The 17797-nt window shown below is 41.4% G+C and overlaps 1 protein-coding gene across 1 annotated transcript; it reads right to left on the bottom strand.

Annotated features, from left to right (window-relative positions):
* Positions 1-730: 730 nt before the first annotated feature.
* On the bottom strand, positions 731-17419 carry zer1 (zyg-11 related, cell cycle regulator). The gene is made up of 16 exons (XM_031757459.2): positions 17212-17419; positions 15151-15367; positions 14913-15063; positions 12676-13130; positions 11557-11730; positions 11349-11463; positions 11080-11226; positions 10811-10984; positions 10240-10455; positions 9632-9673; positions 8851-8970; positions 8169-8284; positions 7868-8056; positions 7674-7771; positions 6412-6514; positions 731-5895 (listed from the first exon to the last, which is right to left on the bottom strand). Exons 2-16 carry the CDS (start codon positions 15315-15317, stop codon positions 5808-5810), a joined length of 2355 nt encoding a protein of 784 aa, XP_031613319.1. The 5' UTR covers positions 15318-15367; positions 17212-17419; the 3' UTR covers positions 731-5807.
* Between the last annotated feature and the right edge of the window lie 378 nt (positions 17420-17797).

The raw sequence follows: 17797 nt of genomic DNA, 5'->3' as shown, positions 1-17797 counted from the left end.
CAGTGAGAGTCCTAAAACCTGCTGATAATACACTATCACAAGTTTTAGCCAGTGATCATTATTTAAATCTGAAGGTACAGACAGACAAATTTTACATTACTGTGTATTTGAAAGTGGTACAATCACAGCAGTTTTTGACTGTGTAAAGTATTTTTGTTTGTTTGAATTTCAGTCCTCTGATAAAGGTGATTTAATGCTGATTTATTATTTTTTAAATAAAAGAACTAATTTGTTATAATAGATTTGTAAGGAGCTGCTTATATCACATATAAGGCAAGCTTCTTTTTCTTGGGCACACAAAATGACCCTATTACTGGATTGCAGTTTGTTATCTACATGAGGAAAGGCCCTCGAATTTGGACTTTTCTAAATCAGTGGTCCCCAACCACCAGTCCGTGAGTCGTTTGGTACCGGGCCGCAAGAATTGAGGCTCGGGTGTGAAATTCATGGTTTTCAGACCCAGGGAAACTGAGTTATCGTTAACTGAGTTTCCCTGGGTCTTTTCCCGTGTGTTATGAATAAATCTTTTTTTTTTTTTTTTTGGTACCAGTACTGATTTTATTTTGTATTTATCCGCAACACCTTAAAGGCCGGTCCATGAAAATACTGTCGGACATAAAAGGGTCCATGGCGCAAAAAGGTTGGGGACCGCTGGTCTAAATGTTTGAGGATTTAAAACAAACAAACAAACACACAAGCAAGCAAAAAAACAAACAAACAAAAAAACACATTATTTTTAAACCACTCCATCTTTATTGCTTTTTCATATTTTTACACCGATGTCCTGGAACTACTGAGATCAGGAAAACGTGGAACTCCAAACTGTCTGGATCCAAAGTTCTTCACTTCAGTTTGGACTAAACTTATCAGCAGTTACAAAACAAACTGAGAACAGAGTGTGGACAAACAGGAAACCTAGTGGATGAAATCTGAAAGACTTTGCAACACAGCAGTTCTCTCTCTCTCTTTTTTTTTTTTTTTAAATTATTATCAGTACATACATCTTCATAAATAAAGAACAGTCAAACCCAAAGAATAATGTTGTGTCCAGAAAGCATAAACGGAGACATTCAATGAACAGAACAGGCGACTGAGAAAGAAGATCTGTGCGACTCTAAAGAGCTTTGATCATACATCAAGTCCTCCTCATATTCCACTTCCACACACACTGAATCATCATGATCATCATGGTGACCGTGAGAAAGCAACAGAGACCTGCACCAATCAGATCCCTGAAATCACACAAAGAAAAACTGTACACGAGAACCAGGAAGCGCGTTTGGTGGGAAAACCCGACGCGGCTGATATGAAGTAGCTTAGATCCATCAGTCAGGCACCGCTCATGAATATGAGGACTAACGTTAAACCACAGAAAACGGGACGGCTGGTGATATGTTCCTTCACTGGCGTCATCTAGGAGGGAATCCCAGCGTCAGGAGCTTAGCGAATCAAACTGCACTCCAACTAAATCCTGTTAACAGCATCAGCGCTGCTTTCACCCCATGAAGTGAAGACAGTACTTAATCCCTGTTCCTCCAGCCCCGCTCAGGCAATTTATTAAAGTGGCACCAAATCAATTCTGAGAATTAACGAATCACTGACGTAAAACTGCATTCAAAGACTAAATGAGTGTTTGGGGGCATTAGGTCAGGCTTAAAAAGAGGAGCCAAGGAAGGGCGATTATCCTCAGAGGAAAAGTCTGAGGCTAAAGTCGCAACTTTGTGGGAACAAATGGTAATATTCTTTAAACAAGATGCATAATCTGCAAGAACTATTCTCATATTCTGTTGTATTATGAAATTATAGATTTTAATGTTAACGAAAAAAAAACATTTCTGAGATGGTTGAAAAAAAATGTGAGAAAACTGCAATTTTATCGAAATCAAACTTGTAATAATATCAAAAAATGCTCTGAGATTAAGGCTGCTAATTCACTGGATACGACTGATCTCTGAGACAAAACAAAAACAAAAAAAAACCCAAAACAAAACAAAAAAACCCAAACATTGATATTCTGTGAGAATATAAAATCATAGGAAGGAAAAAACTTTAATATAAATGAGTAAAAATAAATAAATCTTTTGATACAATAAAATCAAATTTAAATTACAAGAAAATAAACTAATATGTATTTAGGTCATAAAGTTTTAATTTCTAAATTTGAGAGGGAAAAACTAATATTCTTTGATGGTTAAAAACAAAGTTTCTCAGTACACTTCTAAGAAAGCACCAAAGTATTCGTTGAGGTTATAAAACTCAAATGTCCAATAAAAACCTCAGAAAAGTCTGAAATTTGCAAGAAACATTATGAAACAGAGATTTCGGTTGAAAAAAACCTTTGAAATTTTTCATTCAAAGTGTTACATTTTTGGAAATTAACAAATAAACTATGGCCTGTATTTGTCTCCAAGTGTTGAGCTTCAGGTTATTAAAGTCACACTGACAAATGTTAAACTGAGGTAGGAATCAATTTTGCTTTAAAAACTGGATTTGAAGACTAAAGGAGAGAAAATAATAAAAAAAAAGCTGTAATATCCTCTGACATTAAACTGGTTAGTTTATAATAGAAAATTATAGATTTACAAGAAAAACTAATTTATTCATTTATTTTCGATTAAAGAGCCACATTCCTCCATCCTGTACTGTTTGTAGTTCTCGCAGTTTAACAGATATTTTTGAATACCCCCGCCCTCAAAAAACAAACAAACAAAAACACATCAGAGGTGAGCGCAAGGAGGAGCAGAACTGATATCACAGAAGATACCGAAGGATTTATTCACAACTTCATGCTGGAGGAGCAGCACCAATCGAGCTGGAAAAAAGGAAACGAATGCCGACTGTCCTTTTCACACTGAAAACAAACAGCCAGATGTAATCAGGTGGTTTGGAGCATTGGCAAAGCTTCTGAGTCTGTTGGCCTTACTTGGTTGGTTCTGCTAACAGTGATTAAAGTAATATAAAAAAAACAAAGAAAAAAAAAAACTACAACAACCTGAAACTGCAGTTTAGAAATAAATAATTATAATAAGTCTGTAAAAACACTAAAATTCTTTATAATTTTCTGCATTTGGAGGTTTCTACCTATTAAGCTAAAAGCAACTTTTCGGAATTGAGATTTAGATATTTTTTTTTAAATTTTTTTAATAAAGTTTGAGTTACTTAATAAATTAAGAATGCCATTTAAAGAGGAAATTCCCGAAGTCATCTTTAAAGCTACAAGATGAAAAATGCCAGTGAAGGAACATTTTAAACTCAAAGACATCTTCAAGGTGCCCTGTGGAGGTTTTTCCTTTCTTTTTTCCATCACTAGGGGTGCTGTTGAGCTAAGAGAACTCTTTTCCTGGATTTCTGATTCAGGTGTTCAAGATATTCAGCTTTTGAATGTTTATTGTGAAACAAACAAGTTAACCTCAGGATCTCCACAGGGCATCTTCAGGGACACTACAGCAAACAGAGAGGAGAAATTTAGAGTCTGGTTGTTGTTAATGTGTTTAAATGTGTCAAAGTGTTAAGTTTAACCTTAACCTGGTCAGCAGGGGTGGGGATGAAACATGAAACTTAACCTCCCCTCCTTCTGAATGACTAAACCTGAATTTGAAACGAGTCAGATGTGATTTTTTTTTTTTTTTTTTTTTAAAGATCCCATCACCAGTGTCGAACATACAAGTGAACACACAGTTTTATTTTCCTCCCATTAGCTTTTCAAAATAAAACTGTTTGATTTAAGTGGAGGAGTTATTTTAGCAGCAAGCTGATCGACCAATAAACATGATGGGCCGTCAGGCGTCCTCAAAGGATAACCGTTTATCTTCCAACCTCCTCTCTTTTAGTATCATCTGGACCACTGGAAGCAACGGTGAGTTCAGAGAGGGAAATCCTGGGTTCTAGGCTTTTAACACCACAGAGAGAGCAGTACGAAGCATCAAAGCTCTAGTAAAGGCCAAGTATGTGGACACACGAGTAAACCTGTAGAGGAACTCCAAAGGCTTTCCATGAGCCTGTGTTTCCAGGTGTTTAGGTGTCCAGCTTTACTGGATTATTGTTGTTTCATTTAATTTAGTGTTGCGCTTCCAGAAGACTCAACTCCGTTAATAATTAAATGAAAATTGCTGAATATTTTACTGAGTTGAGTAGAGAGCTGTACTGACACTGATGGAGATTCTCATCATGTAGAACCGCTGAACATAACACCACGGAGGTCGGGCATTGCACAGTCCATGTTTAGTGCTGTAAAACAAAGCATGAGAGTCGAGGTCTGCATGTCTGGGTCTTTTTTCCATTAGACTTCTATAATCTGACTTCACAGGAGTCACCCCCTGCTGGACATTAGACGTAACACATGTCTGCCCCAAAGGCTATGTCCATCTTTTAATATACAGTTTATGTCCAAGTCAGTTCACCCAGAGCCTGTGCAGGGATCATTTCTTACTGTCTGTCATCAGTAGCTCTTTGTTTGTATAGAGGCTTTATCACTTTGTATCCGGAAGCCTTAATGTCCACATACATTTGTCCATGAAGTGTATTTGCTTTGATTAATTTCACCTCCCTCTTAGTTTAAAGCTCACCTCACTGCTGCTTCCAGTAAGAGTTACCAGATAGATTAAAGGTACTTTTTTTGTCTTTGTTTAAAAAGAGTTTAAAACCTAAACAAAAATCAAATACACCAACAGAATTAGAAGAAATTACTACGTTGTTATGTATGGACCTGCAGAGATATCAACTCAAGTTTGACTTCTATACAACCAGAAGCCTTTTTCCCCCAACCCAAGAAGCTGCTCCCTGCTGGTCACTAGAAAGAATGTAGGCTTTATAATGTTAGAAAAAATGGATGCTACACTGGCCGACTGCACTTTTTGGTTCAAAGTATTGCACAACAGTACAGCCTGTCCCCATTAAAATCTCAGCTGATATCTCTGTAGCTCAGCACACAGACACATTGGACATAATGTCAGAGCTGCTGTTTCTTTACAGTCTGTTGATACCTTGAGTTAACTTTAAACTCATTTTAAAAGCTGGAATCTGCAGTTTGAGTACCTTTAAGACGGGAGGCTGAACTACATGTGAATGGTCCTTTAAAGCGTTTATAGGACTGCTATGAATGATTCTGTGTATAGTTTCTTAGCACTGACCGCAATCAGCCAGACCTAAAGAGATTTAAATACAGCGTAAAGTCATGAGTGTTTACAGTTATATTATAAAACATACACACAGTAAAAGGATGAGACCCACACAGAATATTTACATATATAAACAAAGAAGTCCATCGTAGAGCCGCGAGGTCTGCAGCCCGCACACTTAATGGCTAATATTCACTGTACATGTGTCCCACGGCTCCGCGGCCTTCGCTAGCATGAGCGAGTGTGAGCTGAGGCCTCCGACTCGCCACGCAGCCTTCTTTTTGTTCAGTTACTGACAGCGAGCCGGGGACGGCTCGCGCTGCCGTCCGCTGGGAACCGAGCATCACTACGGCTGTTTTGTTCTGTTGTTTTAAACCTTTGACACGCAAACACACTCACACTCACTCACACTGAGAAATAACAGTCACCCAAACCCACAAACCTGTCCCCAACAGAAGAGATGTGCAGGAGAGGTAAGCACCCTCACAACAAAATACCATGCACCACGTCTTAAGTCCTATGTGTCAAATATCAAACTGCTGTGAGGAGGGTCAGAGACACTGTTCTAACTCTACAAAAGAAGAAGAATTATAAGAATAATGCACACAATTGACCCTTGTGGTGATGATGGTGGGAGGGGCCTCAGGTTGGTTTTCTGGATATTTACTGGGAATTTCGGCTCCCTTGGCGTCAGCCTCTCTGTCCGAAGTTCGCATCCTGTCCGGGATTCGTTTCCATCGGGTCTTCTTTAAAGTTTTCACAGTGCTCCATTACTTTTCTGCAAGGAGACGACAGTCACAGGTTGGATTTTTGTCCAAGAAGTTCTTAATTCGTAAAAAATATATATTTATCTAATTTATTTCTATCTAAATCATCTGTGAAGCCACATCAGTGTTAGTTTCTTTGATGTGCTGGGAGCCGGTCGTGACTGGTGGGTTTATTTCTCAGCCAGCGTTAGTTTGAGTCAGGAAAGATCCCATTTTTTTAAAAATTTAATTACTATCTATTCAGGTAATACCATTAAAGCACCTAACAGTAGAACAATGTCACCTAATACATGCTTTAAAAAAGTGCTTGTGATATCTGTCCTGCTGTGTTTGTAAGAAAAAATACAGAAATATTTGATTCAGCCTCAAACACTCAGTGATCAGCCCCAACCACTCTTATCATCCTCTCTGCTGAATGCAACAGAAGGCTTCTAAAAGCAGGAAAATGAGGTTTTCTGGCTGCTGCCCAGCCTCTGACTCAGTTACCATATCATCATACAGCTTGTTCACAGAGCCGTCAGTCTCACCGGGCCATGTCCTTCGTGTCTGGATGTGAGCTCTCCAGCTCCAGAACTTTCTCCAGAAGAATCATTCCTCCTTCTTTTATCAGCAGAGGACAATACTTGCTTGCTGCAGAGTGGGAAAAATGCAAATGGAACAAGTGTGAGATTCCCAGAGAGTGGACTGGATGGAACATCGGGGTCAAAAGAAGCAGGAAAAGAAAATAAAAAAACCAAAAAAACCAAAACAAAGCAGTTTGGAGACAAGTAAACGAGTAAAGATAAAAGCCGTGTCCAAATTCATGGGCTGCGTCCTCCTGAGGACCCGGCCTTCGCGGTCTACGTGGGCCAGGTCCTCCGAAGGCTGGGTAGGCCGGAAGTGAGCAGCTGTGAAATTGGACGGTCTAGCCTTCAGTTTTGCATCACCGCTGTCTCGGTAGAGTTTAATAAACTCGGCCGTCTGCTCCTTGCTATCTAAAATATAACAGGACACTGGCGTAAATTCACGATCATCTCACACTTCTGTTTAATCAGTTTTCTGTTTGACATTTATTCAGCTGTGTGGAAACTATAACTGTAATCTCAGCCAAACCGATTTACTCACAAACAAATAAAACACTGAAAAAAGCCAAACAATAATATTTTTAAGTTATCTAAGTGACTTATATATCATGTTTAACCTGAGTAGCGAAAGACCGCGGGGGGTTTGAAAACGATGTGCAGGGAGTCCGCTGTTGTTGCCCCGGTTAGCGATCAAGCTGGTGGGAAACAGACATCTCCGAAAACGTCGGAACACTTTTGCAAATATGTGATGTCTTGATAAATCAAGCAGATATTTGAAGCTTACACGGCTACATTCTCGTCTGAAAATATGTTAAAAGTTTATTTTGTGACCCAGAAACAGTAATAACAGTAATATTAAAACTAAGTCGCTACCGCCATTGTTGGAAACTGGAATTGTCTGGGCCGCGCTATGAATTCTGGGATATTTTGGGCCATGAAGGATACACCCGACCCATCCTTCAAATCTAGGAAAAAGGAGGACGCATTCGTCGGCTGCATTCAGAGGAGTCTATGAATTTGGACAGCCTTCGTCGCGTCGCTGTGACGTTATCGGCCTACAAATGCGACCTCAGGAGGATGCAGCCTATGAATTTGGACACCCCCAGTGTTTTACATATACCAAGTTATTCTGGTCTGTTAGGCAAGTCAGGTGACATATAAACCCTTCAGGACAGCTTTAGGGGTAAACGACACACGCTGTGCTCTGAAAGCTTCTTGATACTCACGGTAAACTGACACCAGGTTGTAAAGCGCCCATGTGGCCCAGTGCTGACTGACAGGGGAGATGCTCTGAGGCAGCAGCCGCAGGATGGGCTCGAATGACCTGAGAGAGGACCGTCGCTTTGTTAATACATTCAAAGAGGACAAGCCACCAGCGGCTGTGGAAGTTCACTGTAGAGGGGAAACAGTAACCGATCACCTGTAGTTGATGTTGCGCCGCGAGCTGACGTCCCAGCTCTGGATGGCCTCCCACATCTTCTCCATCACCATGTCTCTCCGCGGCTCCTCCATCTTCCAAACCTCAGGTCCGTCAAACATGATGTGCGAGAGCACTCCACAGGCGTTGTACGACACCTCGATCCCATCGGCCTTACTGTCCAGCAGGCTACTGCAAAGGAAACAGATGGAGAAGAGGACATGAAGAGGCTGAGAGGAGAGACTGTACGGACTAATAGTAACCACCAGCAGAGTCTCAGTCCAGGTGTTTCTGCCTCTGGTACCTAAACACTGTGATGAACTGCGGGGTGAGCAGCTGTGGCCTCAGAGCTTTGACCTCAGCCACGTTTCCCAGAAGACCCAACATGTTGCGATGAAGCTCCTGCTTGTCTGGAAACTCCTGCAGACAGAGATCATACAACATGAGATGAAAACATTTAGGCAGGTATAGTCAAGTGATGATTATATTCCCTCAAATACACTCAGTGTTTATAGGTGAAGGCAAATTTCAGACCAAACTTACAACAGAAAAAAAAGAACCATTAAAAGCAAAAATGTAACTACTCTTTGAAAGGAACATAACGGCAAAATTAAAAAAAAACTCAATAAGTTTAAGGATAATGGTGAACTTTTCTTTTTTTTTTAACTTTTTGACACAAAATTCATTTTAACAGAAATATTTATTTTAGCATTTTTCAATTATTACACTTATCATCATCTTAACAGTGTCTGAACACGAGCTGCACACAAGCAGTGAAAGAAGGCACTTTATTTGCACTTTATTTTATATTCCTAACAGCTCCTTTCAGGGTTTTTGCTTTAATAATAAAAGTGATCGTTGTTCGAGTCATTTCTTGTGAATCGAGCAACTTTCCATTTCAGTTCTGAAGAATAACGAGCAGCCTGGCTCATCTTCATCACCATAGTTTTGTTTTCAAGACACAGACGGGTGCTGCGTGAACCCACCTGCAGACACTCCAGGAACAGGCTCATGCCCCGACAGTTGAGGAACATCTGACAGTTGTCGGGCGTCTCGTCTGTGATGTTCCACAGGGCGCTCCAGGAAAACTCCATCACCTGGTCACACTGAGACACGCACACAAACACAAAACATCTGCTTTAAACAACAAAACAAAAAAAAAAGTATAACTGAATAAAGGTTAGTTTTTGTTTAAACAATGATGATGATGAGGAGGAGGATCGGTTTCCTGCTTCCAGCAGGTGGAAGTGTTATGTTTTCAGTGCTGCTTGTTTGTCCGCTTCTCACCAAGAATAAATAAAAACAACAAAACTGGACTTCAGGAGATTTGGTGGAGCACAGACAAAAGAAGAGACGCCGTAACACTGTAACACCTTCTCAGTCATTATAAATGTCTGGAAATTTTCAAAATTAAATACCTCCAAATTTGTTTCACTAAGAGGGAGATATCCCTGTACTACTTTCAAGGCATAAAATGCTACAAACACTCTGGCATATCAATTTAGTCACATGATTACTGAGCTGAGTTTAGTTATCATGGTTTTAATAGTAAAGCAGGGCTCCTTTTGATGTATACAGTAGTATTAAAAATAAGCAGGAATATTTCTCTAAAATGAGCCAGAGCCACTAGCCTGTAGGCCATGAAGACAAGATTAAACTTTGGTGTCAATCCGGGGCGCTCTGAGTGAGAGAGAGTGCACCGGCCTTTGTGAGCGCTCTTTCACTTTCTAAAAGCCACATATAAATCTGTAAAGCACTTAAACTCACCATTCTGTCCTGTAACTTCTTCTGAATTAAATTCAGCATTGTCTGAGAATGAGAAAAAAGTCAGGAATGAATTCATCACCTGTACAATCAGCAGCTGATTTCAGTCAAAATGCAACACAAACATGAGAAAATGCAGCGTTGCTACAGAGAAACAATCCTGAATCTTTGAAGGCAAGACACCAGCAACAGAGTCCTGAAGGCTTCCTTTACTGTAACGTTTGCTTTAAGTTATCGTAAATCAGACTCAATAATGCTGTTACAGCCATATATCACACCACAGATGTAGTACAAGTTTAGCATGTTAGCCTATGGTGAGTGCGATGGCATTTTTGTATAAAATTCAAATTACAGAGCACGTTCCTTTTCCAAACATGGCTAAAGCACTGAGATTTGATCTGATATATCTGCACTGTTGTCATCACATGCTCTCAGCGTGTTCACACAGCTTTCCTCTGAGTGCTCTGGTTTCCTGCCACACCAAAAATAAGCTTGTTAGATAATAGGAACTCCTGCTGCTGACCTTGACTGGCAGTAAGTAACAGGCCTGAGATCTGAAGTGGATCACTGACTTCTACACTGAGGAGGAAATTTATCCAAGATTTCTTTACCCTCACAAATCCCATCTTGCCCACAGCCTCCTTGTGGTGGTTGTCCACCTGGCAGACCAAAGCATTGCAGAGGTGCACGGCGATTCTCTGGATAGACTCATCCTGCCGGGCCGGCTCCAGGATCTTCAGCAGCAGCTGGTTGACGCGGCTGTACTGGAACTCGAGCTCCTCTGGGATGCTGAAGTTGCACAGAGTCAGGCAGCAGTTCCTCTGGACCTAGTGAGGAAACAGTAACTCACAGATTCACAAATCAAATGTATTCGAAGAGCGTGATTCCAAATATATGATGGCCTTTGTTAATAATCAACTGAAGGCTAAGATGCATTGTCAAGGTTTCCTATCAAATAGTGGACGTGAACAATTTCTAAGCCCTCTCTGATCTCCCAATCCTGCCCCCAGTTCTGAAGACACACCTTAGTCCTACAGTAAAAACGCAACTGAAGGTTTTAGAGCTTCACATAACACAAAATCTGCCCTTCTGCTTTAATTCTGTTAGTGTAGCCACTGACCATAACACTCTGCTCAGCTTATTTATGCAGCTGCTGGGTCATTGGGATGATATCAGACTTACAGTGACCTCCTGGTAGTGCTCCATCCCATTCAGCACCACCTGAATGACCTCCCGCCGTAACCGCACGCTCTGATCGCTGCGGTACTCGGTGTTGGTCAGGTAGAAAAGAGCGGCACTGCCCGTCACCTGGATGCTCTTATCGTATTTATGGCACTTCAGTGCTGCGATGACAAGCTGCAAACAAGGAAACAAAGGTTTCAGGGGAGGAATGAGAAGCAGTCAGGAGAGATGATCACAGGAAGTCATCGAAGGAGAACTTTAAGTCCTACCTGCAGAGCGCGGAGCAGCTGGCTGCAATGTTGTATCCTGGCGATGTCAAACAGCTGATTGATGGCTCTGTGGGCGAGCTCAGGGCGAAACTCTGTGTAAGCCTCGATGGCATTCAGGACCTGGTCTTCATTCTTTGATCCAGTCACCTGAAAAAGTCCAGAAACAAAGATTTAACCAACAAAACAAACCTTGAATAAAGCACTATAGATTGTCTTAATCTGCAGTTCAGCCTGGTGTGATCAGCTGAAAGAAACCCAGGTTCAGGTACCTTATAGGCAGGGATGTGCGTCACATTACAGAGGGTGGTGTCATACAAGCCCAGAAACTGCAGGGGCCTCTTCAGCTCCTGGAAAGGGTAGATGCTGCTCTTGCACGGTTCAATGCTAATGAAGAGGAAAACGCAGCTTATTAAGAACCTCATTTATCATCTGAGGGTCAATAAAGGGACATTGCAGCCTCAGCTCATCATTACCCACCTCGGACGCCCCATCGCTTCTTCAAAGTGTGGAACTGTGCAGTTATCTAGCATGATGTGACCTGAGATGTCCAGAGACACCAGGTGTACTAGACGCTGGACGATAGCCGTCAGGATTTTCTTGGTCATCTTAAACTTTGAGATCCGCCTGCTCTCCTGGGAGATGTCGAGATGCCTGAAGGAGGAGGGAGTGTCATCAGGGACTATTTTTCAAATGATCAGTGGGCATACAAGGGGAGCTACACACGTATTAAAATGACAACATGCAAACTGCTCTAAGCACTCAGTTTATCACAGTTTTTTTCCAAAATCTACATCAGGTGTGAAGCACAGCAGTGGTAGCATCATGTTGCATGGCTGTTTTGCTGCCAGTGGTACTGCTACAATGAAAACCGACTACCTCCAAATTCTTCAACTTTAAATCAGCTTAAACTTAGACACAGTTTGATGTTCCAACAGGACAGAAATCCCAAACACACATAAAAACTGGTTTCAGAATAAATAAAGCAGGCAAACATTAAGCTTCTGGAATACCCTTCCTACTTAAATGCCAGAGTTCGTGCCAGGACACCAAACAATTTAAGTGTGATCAAATATCCAGTCAGAACTATCAGGGAAGCATGTTGATGGCAACCAAATCATCTGGTTGCTAAGGACTCCTCAGCAATTTGCTAAGGGACATTTAACCAAATATTAGTGGAGATATATGCTTTTAACCCAGTGTGGATTAGAGAAAATTCAAACTTGTGCACTTAGTTCTTGGTTGTTGTTTTTTTTGTTTGTTTGGCTTTTTTTTATAGTCATTGCAGATGAATGAGGTACAGTCATTTCACAGAACAGTTCAAAGACATCATTAAAAGCCCAAGAGTCCCCATCATTCATGCCCATGATTAGTTTATGGAAACTTCAGTGTCTGATAAAAGGTCTCCTTTTACCTACAAGAGATCACCACAGCAGATAGATCTGAATTTTTGATTTGGCACTGATTTTCACACTGGTTGCCCTTTTTGACCCTCCTGTGGATTTAGGTCTCCTCCCAGTCTTGAACCAGACATTAATACTTTTTATTTGATGTGTTAAATGAACATTAACCCCTTATCCCCCATCCCACAGAGCTTACCTGAGATTAACGAGCTCCAAAACTGTGCTGATCAACTCCTCGGATAGGTCGACGTTGTAGAGAACAAGAGAGGCCAGTCTGTCCCTCCACTGGGTGAGAAAAGATGTCCCCAGTAACTGTACATTGGACAGATCTAGCGAGGTGAGCGACTTGAGGGGTTTGAGCAGTGTCTCGGGGTCCAGCTCCTTCGGCATGCCACCCAGGTTGAGCAGCCTGAGCCGGTTGAATCCCTGGAAGTTAAAGTCTGTTTCTAAAGCATGCCGAGAGGCAGGGGTCTCCTCCTCGTCCTCATCTGTGTCCTCGTTGCAGGCGAGCGGGGCGCCGCACTTCTTGTAGAAGATGTTGCTGCAGCCAAAGAGACAGAGAGAGACCAAAGTGTCGCGGAAGCAGGACAGCGCTTTCAAGCTGCGGGACGACAGGTTGTTGCAGTAGGTGAGGTGGAGCTCGATCAGGTCCTGCACACAAAGGCAGTGATTAGTGAGGCCCAGAGAAGAAACCACTGACATAAAATTATATAATTCCTGCCAGACGGGGTTTTCCCAGGTTTGAGACATGTTAGGAGAATTCTCTCCTTCCTCCAGTTTTGTGCATTTACTTCAAATAATTAGCATTTTTGATGATAACAAAGTCAGAAAAATACATCAGATTTCAGTTAAACAGGCATTCATTCACTTGACTTTACACTCTAATCATGCCTACTGCCATGCAAAGCTATGTTCTGAGCTCATGTTTCCTTCACACAGGCTTTATTTGTGCGGGCCACCAGTGAGGACAATGCCAGTCGCACTTAATTTACTAGCAAACATTTCCCTCACTCCTATTTTGAAAATTCAGTTGCTGTCAGCTCTAGCACTTCGTGTCTCCACTGGCTGGCTCTCTGGGAACGTTGCTGCTGTGCCAGTCCTCGATATAAATCCTCACAGAGGATGTCATCCAGCAGTCAGATAGACTCCAGATCCTCCATCTTGGACTGCAGCTGCTAGCTCTCGCTCTGCTCTGCAGCCTCGGTTTGTTTAGATTAGAAGCACAGAGACCACTTCTCCACCTGCTGCAGGTTCTCCTTAAAGTGACCCACCACCAACTACAGTCAAGACGGTAAAGCTGGAGTCCGTCCAACAGCAGAATGAGAGACATGGGGAATCCTGATTTTATACCTGCATGTTCGGCATTTTTTCCCCAGCTTTTTAGTTTATTAATAACCTGTGGATGAAACCTCATGGCAGATCTGAATCACAGGAACACTGTGTGATCACACAATAGCAACCCACCAATCACAAGTTAGCCCCACCCTAAATCCTCCCTGCTTTGATGCCCTTTTTGACTCTACTTTTCTAAATTATGGTTCCATTAGAGTCTGAGATCATAAACTCATCAGGAAAGTCTCTACTGAGGTCAAAGGTCAAGTGACAAACAGATTTATACACAATCAGACTTGTTTTTAAAACCAGGGCAGTTCACATCAGAGGACACAACACTACAGTGGGAGCTGAAAATAGTTTTTGCTGTATTTAGTCTTTTTAAATGTAGTGTTATCACTATTTAGGACAAACGGTGTAGAATCCACACACAGTAACACTGTGATCCAGGAGGGGAGCGAGCAGCCACGTCTCCATGGGATACATGAAACTCTGCTCACTGTGCTCCCTCAAGCTCGTCTATCTCAGTGCCCAAGGTTGTGTTTAATGTTTTGGCTGCTGTAACGCAGGAATTTATGGATAAATACAGTTTATATAACTTCATCTTATCTAAATTATACAGTTTTTTTTTCTGCTTAGAGACATTTTAGGAGAATTCCCTTGTCCCTTATAATTTTATTTAAATCTGATTTGTTCAGTTTTGTGAGAAACCCACTGCAGGTACAATACCTGAGACTTCCTATCAACTTTTAGAACTGAAGAAACCTTTTGATCACAGGTGAGACATCTTCAAGAACCCACAGGAAACCCAGCTGCCTTAAACTCAAGCATTTTAAACTATCCAGTGTTTAAATGTTAACACTCCATCAGCTACACCATCCACCTTCAATGCAGTTTTTCTTAAATGATTTCTGCTAATTTAGGGATAATTTATCTGAAAACAGAGATTTTGTTTTTTAGAATAAGTACCAACCAGAAGTTCGAAGCAGGACTGGCTGAACAAAAACAAATTTTCTTAATTTTTGTTGGGTTTCGATGGTCATATCCCCTGCCAAAAGCTTAACCTGGTGTGGTTACTCTTACCACCTTGTTGCCTCCCACCTGTTTTTTGATGGCTTCCAGGTCTCTGTCACGGACAAAGTCCTCTCTGAGCTGCACCCGGGTCAGTCTGGTGCTCCGGGGGTCTGAGAAGAGCTGGAAGAAGCTCTCCTCTGGTTCAAAGTTACTGTCTGTGTGGACCAGTTCCATGTATCTGGAAAACACAACAACAACAACAAAAAACAATTAAATGTCCATGGCTAATGGCATGACAGGCTGAACCCTTTAGAGTGTTACTCACGTGTTGACCAGCTTGTCGCAGATCTCGCTGGGGAGGAAGATGTCTGAGCGCAGGCACAGCTTGTTCCTGAAGCCCTGGTAGCACATCGTCTTCTTCAGGTTCCTCAGGCAGAAGACAGTCGCCAGAGACATGAGGCTGTCGGGGTTGTCTCCTGCTTTGGCTGCCATGTTCGCCTCTTCTTCTCTGGCTCAGATCAAGACGGGGCAGTGCAGGGGACCTGTGAGGATAAAACAAGAGAAGCATTTCTAATGAAACAGAAGAAAAAAAAAGTTCCCTTTTCTAATCCTTTAAACCAGAGAACATGTTTAATTTTCCCAACTAAACAGCATCCACATTTACTCAGTAACAGCTGTAAGAGAGAGATCAGTTTAGCCTCAGATCACTCATGCAAATAAATTCACTGGAGATTTCTGGGCTATTTCAACCCATAAATATTCAGGCAACAGAAGAACTACTTCCTTCCAAAGTATGACCATAATGACCCCACCACATACACTTTACTCGGACAATTAGGTATATTTAGCAAGTAAATTTAGCATTTTTAAGTTACAGTCAGGGTTTTTATACTGCTCAGAATGAACCTTTGAGGAATGACTTTGCTCAGAAAAACAACTGGCCCACAAGTAATTTAGACAACGAATGTGGGGGACCACATGAGCATTTTCCTGTTAATTTTGGCCATTTGATTAAGAAAATTGGTGACTTTTTTTAGGCGGAAGGCCAAAGCGCTTCTATGCATTAGCAACCTTGGTACTATATTTGATATATCAGGTAACTATACGGTTTTACAGATCATAACATTGTTTATTCTAGAAGCCCTATGTTATTTTTAGAGCAATTCGAGTGGTGTGCTTGCAACCTTTTAAGCCTTCCTCTTGTGGTTAAATGATTATCATCAGAGCTATGTGCATATGCAAAAACATTTCTTATTTCTTATCAAATAGACAAGCAGACTGCACCTGCAGACCTCCACCAACACTGAAAGTTAACTCCACTCAAAACTCAGTCCCTGTCCCTCTCATGACACAATAATTATTTAAACACTTATGATCATATTTTTATAGATGCTGACACTTTTGAGTTTAATTGGTGAAAATCACAATAAACAGAAGTACTTTGATAGTGAAACTGCTATTATCCCTCCCCACACACACAAATTTTCTGTACTTTTTACATTACCTTTACAATTTTTTTTACCACCATAACCTCATATTGTGACTGCTCTGATCAATGCTACTACAAATGTTAAAATAAGATAATACCTGCCACTTTAAAAACATGCATTAACTGCTGCCTGAAACTGAATATATAATCAAATTATTTTTTGTAAACTCCACTGAAGGTTCAAACACTTAATTCTGCAAGTGAATAAAATACTTTAAGTCCAAAACTTTTCTGTGGCATAAGCTGGGAGCTAAAGTGAGCTGTCTGCCTACAAATTCGCTGAGTTTTTGTCCTGTCAGTTAAATGAACATGTTTCTGTTAAAGGGCCTAACTGCTGTCACACAGCGTGTTTACACTTATTTGCATCTTTGCATACATGTTAGCATTTTACTTCTAACTGCTCTGTACCTCCTAACATTTTCTATAAACACATTTATCGTGTTAATATTAAAAGGTAATCGCTGCTGCTGTTGGACTGAAGCCAGAGGTCCAGCTTTCACTGTTTTTTTTTTTCTGTTGAGTTAGCCAAACACTCACACAGCAATGAATTCTGACTGTTACCAAGTTAGCAAGCTAGCTTAGCTAGCTACCTACACTGCAAAATAATTCCCTTTAACATCATTAACGCTGCGAGAAAACACAAAACAGTCATGAGTGAGTCTCAACAGGCTCAAACACCGCGGATGAGCACTTGTTATTCAGAGTTTAGTTATAACTCGGGTCAGCAGTGGATTTCAGCGTCTGCATTAGCTCAAAGCTAACGATGACTTTCCCCCTGTGCTACGATGCTAGCAGACTTAGCCGGAGGAGCTAGCGCAGAGCTGTGCGTGTGTGAAGCCGGGATCCGAGCGCAGGGCAGCGGCATCTGAGTGCCAGGCTCCCCCGCTGGGGTCCTACCTTAGCTCTCGCCAAGGCTTTGCGTTCCGGTAGTAGCGACAAACTGATAAATTATCAGCCGCCTTCACTCATCTGATTTTCGATTTCGCCCGATGTCAACAAACAGGCTCCGCCTCCTGCTACTTCTACAACTCTTCTTCTTCTTCGTCTTCGTCTTTTTCTTCTCCGAGGTCGGTGGCATCCAGCAGCCAGGTGCACTTCCGCCAGTGGAGTGAGGCTGATTCCAAATCTGCAGAAATACTCCTCTAAATATGGATATCCAACAAAGTAATACATTAAATAGTACTAATAACGGTTCATTATTCACCTTTAAAGGTGACGTAAATCGCCACAAATAAAAAGATGTTTATATTCACAAATACTATTTGACGTGAACACCTATTTAAATTCTGTTAAACCCAAGATCGTTCGCAGATTAGTCCTTTATTTTCTTGCCTCTCAGCAGCCATCTTGGTCATGCCAGCATTTCTTTTGAGTAATGGATCAAAAATAAAAATTAGACTCACCAAGATATTAAAAACATGCAGGAAAAAGGTAAATGTATCTATATTCCTTTGTATGGAGGATGAAATCTGATGATTTTTTT

The sequence above is a fragment of the Oreochromis aureus genome, linkage group 7 (assembly GCF_013358895.1).
Source record: "Oreochromis aureus strain Israel breed Guangdong linkage group 7, ZZ_aureus, whole genome shotgun sequence".
NCBI classification, from domain to species: domain Eukaryota; kingdom Metazoa; phylum Chordata; class Actinopteri; order Cichliformes; family Cichlidae; genus Oreochromis; species Oreochromis aureus.
The sequence above is the reverse complement of the archived record's forward strand: the minus strand, read 5'-3'. Positions and strand labels throughout refer to the sequence as shown.

What these genes read in the sequence shown, in the direction of transcription:
- zer1 (XM_031757459.2), bottom strand. Translation starts at nt 15,317, where the DNA reads ATGGCAGCCAAAGCAGGAGACAACCCCGACAGCCTCATGTCTCTGGCG. An exon ending in GCAAGATGGGATTTGTGAGG is followed by an intron (nt 9,674 to 10,239) that starts GTAAAGAAATCT and finishes TCTCATTCTCAG; the next exon opens with ACAATGCTGAATTTAATTCA. An exon ending in TGTTCCTGGAGTGTCTGCAG is followed by an intron (nt 8,285 to 8,850) that starts GTGGGTTCACGC and finishes CTCTGTCTGCAG; the next exon opens with GAGTTTCCAGACAAGCAGGA.